The sequence below is a fragment of the Ambystoma mexicanum genome, chromosome 2q (assembly GCF_040938575.1).
Source record: "Ambystoma mexicanum isolate Mex_15411 chromosome 2q, UKY_AmexF1_1, whole genome shotgun sequence".
Taxonomy (NCBI): domain Eukaryota; kingdom Metazoa; phylum Chordata; class Amphibia; order Caudata; family Ambystomatidae; genus Ambystoma; species Ambystoma mexicanum.
In genome coordinates, this window is record NC_090924.1 from 1,277,589,643 (window position 1) to 1,277,595,642 (window position 6,000).

General features: G+C 45.2%; 1 protein-coding gene across 2 annotated transcripts in view; it reads left to right on the top strand.

Moving 5' to 3' along the window:
• The window catches only part of UBA5 (ubiquitin like modifier activating enzyme 5), a 131,483-nt gene extending 128,704 nt beyond the window's left edge, over positions 1–2,779 (top strand). For both annotated transcript variants that reach the window (XM_069648693.1, XM_069648694.1), the window contains exon 12: positions 2,245–2,779. In XM_069648693.1, coding sequence (XP_069504794.1) covers positions 2,245–2,346 — 102 coding nt within the window. In that variant the 3' untranslated portion in view covers positions 2,347–2,779. The remainder of the gene's footprint in view (positions 1–2,244) is intronic.
• Positions 2,780–6,000: the final 3,221 nt, after the last annotated feature.

A 6,000-nucleotide genomic window follows, 5' to 3' on the forward strand; every position in this document is an offset into this window, starting at 1 on the left:
GCTCTAATGTCTGGAGGGAGGGAGTTCCAGCACTTGGCTGTTAGCACTGGAAAACTGGATTCCCCTGCCAGTTGTATTTTGGGATTGAGAGTTGGTTGAGATAGTTAGATCTGGTGGTTCTATTTGACTGATGTCGCGAGAATTTATCTGTCTGGTATTTCGGGGCCGTATTAGAGAGACACTTGTGGGTAATGACTAGCGACCGTAGTGTGATTCTGTCACGTATGGGTAGCCAAAGTGCTTCTCTTCTGAAGGATGAGATGTGACTGGAGCGAGGGATATTTAGGGCCGATCTTAAGGCATTGTTCTGAAGAACCTGAAGTTTGTTTATGTTCTGTGCGGATGACCCAAGGAAAAGGGAATTGCAGTAATCCAGCTTCGAGACTATCAAAGCTCTAGCTAGTGTAATGCAACTGTTGGTGGATAAGAACGGTTTGCATGCATTTATGAGTGTTAGTGTAAGCTGTGGATGAGGCTGTGGTATTGACTTGTATTTTAGTGAAAGAGTAGAGTCTAGGTAGACCCCCAACGTTGTGCCTTTACTCAAGACTTTTATGGTGCCATCCATGGTAAATGCAGAGTAGTATTTGTCTAATTTGTTTAAACTAGCTTGGGAACCAATGATCAGAAGTTCAGTCTTGTTGTTTAAACAAAGACTGCGTGGCCATCCAAGCTTGGATCTCTAGATAGATGTCGTTGATCATTTTAGTATCTTTGGTATAGCAGCCAGTGAGCGTGATGAGGATCTGGGTGTCATCCTCATAATTAGTGTAGGTGACGCCCAAATTGTCAACACGGTCAAAGAGGAGCTTAGTAAATATATTGTATTGCGTAGGCGAGACACGGGAGCCTTGTGGAACTCCACAGTGGGTGGGAACTGGTGGTGCGGTAGCTGAGGGCGCAAAGACCCTAGTGGTTCTATTGGAGAGGAAGGATTGAATCCAACTGGCAGCACTTGGTGAGAAGGCAGCCGCTGAGGTTAAGTGTCTAGTCAGAATGTTATGGTCTATCTACCAGGTCAAATGCTACTGATGGGTCTAAAAGGAGGAGGATGGCCAAGTTGCCTTTGTCTTTCAGGTTATCCATCGGAATCTTTAGATCCAACAGCGCCGTCTCAGTACCGTGTCTGGGTCTGAAGCCGGGCTGACGGAGGCCTAGTAGATTGTCTTCAAGGTGTCTTTGAATTTGGATAAAGGCAGCACGGTCAAGACTTTTTAAGAGAAAGGGAACCGTAGTGATAGGCCTATAATTGGTGGGAATGTTAGGGCCTAGGCTAGGTTTTTTGAGAAGCTGGATGACCCAGGCTTCTTTGAGGTCATCAGGAACAGAGCAGTTTTTGAAAGAGGAGTTTATCAGAGTTGTAATGAAAGGTGCTAATTCTTTAGCTCCCTCCTTGATGATGGAGGCGGGGCATAGGTCACCTTGACAGTTGGAGGGTTATATCCCCTGATGAGGTTTGCACACAAAGGAGGTGTCCAGGCCACTGGTGGGGCCCATGGAAGCCACTGCACACATAGGCGAGGTTGAGCCCAGCCTGTGCACCAGCTGTCATTGCCTTTGTGTGTTTTTATTTTATTTGTTTGTATTCCTTGGAAGAAATTCTCCAACCTTGATACTGGCAGTACTGATGGACCACTATGCGGTTATGTCTTTCTGTAAATTATTTAAACTGATTGGTGTGAAATTTACACCCAGTTTCATACCGATCAGTTCAGTGTGTACAATGTATTTTCACCTAATATACCCATTTTATTATGCACGTTTAAACTGTAAATGTGCCTTTTTGTTGTACAAGGCGTGATAAAATATATGCATGGGTCCATATTTTCTGAACTTGTGCATGTTTAAACAGGTAAACCATAGTTAAAACTTTGCTAAAATAAAATTAAGCTTTGGTGTCAGACCCTCGAAGAGCTGCGTTTCAGCCTCTCCAGGTCAACGGCTAACATAAAGGTTATTTGGGCAGTGGTGCAGACCATGGGAGTTCTAGATGCTTCATGCCTAACATCCATAGTTGTGATGAACTGTGGGATCTTTTCATCAGACATGATGTCCTACTTGCCAGCTATATGTGTTGCCTGCACCGCCATTGGGCTGTTGACAATTTCGAGTTGCCTTTTCATGTGGAAATGGAACATTCAGTACTTTGAAACAGTTCAAAAGCAATGCGATGTTAAATCGGCAGTGGTTTGACCCGTTTGGAAATTAGCACAAGTCATCTTGTCTGTGTTTGTACACATCTAGGTTGAGAAAGCTGCTGCTGCTGCTTCTGGTGATGCTGGTGAAACAGTGAATGATTCGGAGCAAAGTCTTGAAGAACTAATGGCCAAAATGAGAAACATGTAAATACTACGATCACTTGTTGAGCTCATTGGCTTCTTAAGGTTTGTACAGTACAGCCATATCATGGGTTGCAATTCGACCGTGAATGAAGACCTAAATAATCGTGTGTTTGAAGGAACAGACGACAAAACTTGAAGTTCTTGCGCTGGCAATGACATTGCCCACCTTACTGCTCCCATTTCAATTGGTGTAGTTGCTCTTATTCATTTTTGTCATGCTATTGTTGCAAAATGCTTTTAGTACTGTAAATTTCCATAATTCTATCACAGGCATATTGGGTTTACATAAACTATGGGAACACCTCCCCTTGTCTCCCTTCGCCATCCCCTAAAAACATGTTTTTGTTTCACTATGGATGTAATATAAATTTCATAACCTCTTGAAGATAAAGTATGTCAGATCATATTTTAAATAAAACTATTGTGTATTCATTAAACTATGCTAGCACTAGTGTTATTCATTTTCAGTCTGAAAGTCTTCATCTTTCTGTGTGGCGGAAAATTACTGCTGGAGGGTGGATGGTTTCCGCCGTCCTCTGGTTATTGGTGTAGGAAGACCTATCTTCTGTGAAACTGCATGGTGCCCATAAAATTAGTGCCATATACATCTCAATCAGTGGTGTGCCTGAGCAGTTACGCTTTACTCTTAGGCGCTGGATGGGCTGTTAACAAAGTACAAAAAGGCCCAGATACATGCACAATTTATTATGCATACATAACATTTGTAACTATATAAGGAAAGTACAATTTATATAGCATCATTCTGACAATAATGTTGACCTTGCTGCACGTGGCTCTGTTAACAGTTTGTTGGTGTTAGTAGATTAGAAGGGAATGTAAGTATAGAAAAATGTGGTGTTTGAGTACAGGTTAAAAGCACTAGTTATTTGTTTTCTGGTAGTGGTGTAGGATACGCTCTGGTGGGCAAATTGTAAGGGTGGCGCAAGGGTTGAGAAAGCAGTGGTGGGTGCAGTGGGCCTGTTGATAGAAAATGGACAGGGTAGGAGTCTGTGTTTAGTATGGAAAGCCATGTGGGACATCTGATGGAAATGAGTGTTGTGCAACAAAGATTTCAATAGTGAGGAGTTAGCAAAGGAGTAGTAAAGTGGGAAGGGGGACTGAGGCTCAGGGCTCAAAGACTTCTGAGAATGTGGTGGTAGTCCTTCCTTGGTTTCTGTAAATGCGGGGGGGGAGTGGGAGGGAAACCGTTCGTTTGCTATCAGTGCATCCTGTTGGGGATATTCTTCTCCAAATCCCCTCTACCTGTGATGCCCCCACAGCACTTTTCTCTGGACATCTGGACCTTTTTCTTGTTCTCCTGAATGAGGAGAGTCTTTTTTCCCCCCTCGTCATTCTTTTTGATCTGTCCATGGGAACCATTGTGTTTTTACTTTGTTTTATTGAGTCATGCTTTGCTCCATACTTTTTAAAGGCATGTGTTTCACATTTGCAGCACACAGCAGCACCCTTTGTGCTCTCCTTTTTATGTTCTTTTTTCCCCCTTAAGAACTACTGTTTTCAAGGGTAGGTAGATATTTTGTCCTTTTTAGCTTTTCCTTTTGTGAGATCAGCACACATCATATGTGGAGTGCTGAATCCCCTTCCTCACTGCTCCTGTAACATTTATGTTAGAGTGACAGGCATACACTTATGCCTGGTATTAGGGGAGTTTTCCTAAAGTCCACCTGGAGGTAAGACTCTATAAACTATCCCTTGGTGTACAGGTCCACAACTCTTAGTATACGTCTGTGCTACCCAAAGGATCTGGTAGAATGGCAGAGCAACCAGGCTTATTTTAGAATTAGGTTGTGAGCTGTGGGTAAGTACACTGAGCCCAGTCAATGCAATAGTCCAAAGAAACTCTCACACATAAAGGACGGACGCTATTTTGCGGAGTTCTCCTTTTGGCTTATCGCCATTGATTTATACAAATTACTGATAGTTTCTCATACTATCCTTTATAATCCGTATCACCGACTATCGAGATCATCCGACAGCAGTGAAGAAACGACCATCGAAGACTCCCGTCGACGGATCCGTCCGGCCTTGGAAGGCCGCTTCGTCCCACACAGTAGGGAGAGGGGGGAGGACATTCCAGAATGTATATGCCCATTTTCGTACACTACACTCGCCTAACTGCGGTGTCATTCCGTTATGAATAGGAACCATTTTAAATTTTGGCCCAAGTGCAACAAAAAGTTCCTGTGGGTCGACAAGCACCTTGTGTGCAACCTTTATCTCCCTCGGGACCACATCGAAGGGGACGGTTGAGCGTGTAAGCTCTTTAAACCCAAGACGTTGAAGGACCGCTTAACCAAACGCTGGGCCAACCACGCCATGCAGGTTGAGGTCACCGTGGAGGGTACTTTCAGCGACGGCAACAACGCCACGTTATCCAACGGAGAAGGCCACGGGGAAACTCCAGTTTCCCAAGCGCAGGCCCCTGACCCCATCAGACAGGCCGGCGGCCTTGTTACGGGGACAACACCCGGCGGCAGTAGCGCACTCTCAACCCCTTCCACTAAACACACAACCCACGGCCGAGACTCGACACGTGTGTCGAACAAAGATCGACGCACAACATCTAGGGAGAGGACCGTAGAATCATTGTCCTCTGGCCACTCCAGATCTAGATTGCCACATGACAGGCCCCGACTGTCGAAAGACAGAACAGACGTCATGAGCAAAACCATTCCCGAACGTCGCACATCAGCAGACGAGACTTTGGATCAGCCCGTAACCGAAATTCAGCTTTCTTCCCTATTCAGGCGGGACTAGCCCATTTGGTAAAAAAGCACGTCCCAGAGGGCCTAGTTAAAGGTAGGGAGTCCAAGAAGAAGTCTTCCAAGACCACTCATGGGGAAAGGTCCCAGGAGGATAGGTCCCCTCACAAGAGTAAGGACTCACAGGCACAAGATTCAATATCTTCAGCCCTAAAGAAAAAGGCCCAGCCTTCACCAAGTCCCATCCACTCCTCAATATCGGGGACTTCCATTTGACCCTGTGTCCTTCCCTAGCTCTGCCCAATGTTCATGTGAGGATATTGATAGGGTAATGAGCAGGATGACCTTCATGGCAAACCTTTATGAAAAATACCCTAATTATTTCAGCAGTTTTCAGTCCACACCTCCCACAACAGCGGCCTCTGCTTCTCAGATCCCTGAACCCCTTTCTAAAACCATAGTGCAAGACCTCCCAGTCATTGACCTGTATGACCTTGACTCGAACAATGAGGACCTCTATGCATATTAAGAGGCAGCAGACCCTCACTATGGGTATGATGATGAGGTTGTCCCAGATCCAGACATGTATAACATGGATTCTCCCGTCAATCCGGATCCTCCTGTGATGGATTCACCTATAGATAACCAGCCACTACTAAATGACGTGCTTGTCAAGGCGGCTGAGCATTTCCATACAGCAATGCAGGAAACTCCACAGGACAAAGATTTTGTTGACGATATTTTGGGGAATAAGAAGGTTGTCACTCAGTTCATCCCCGCTCCTGCGGTCTGTTCAGCGAAAGATTAAACCCTCGCTGGAAACACCTAATCGGACGCGGGCGGTTAACCCCTGATAGAAAAGCTTTTCAGACCTGCCCCATCAGACCCTCTGTACATCAGGGGACAGCTCAAGCCTGACTCTCTAGTTGTTACAA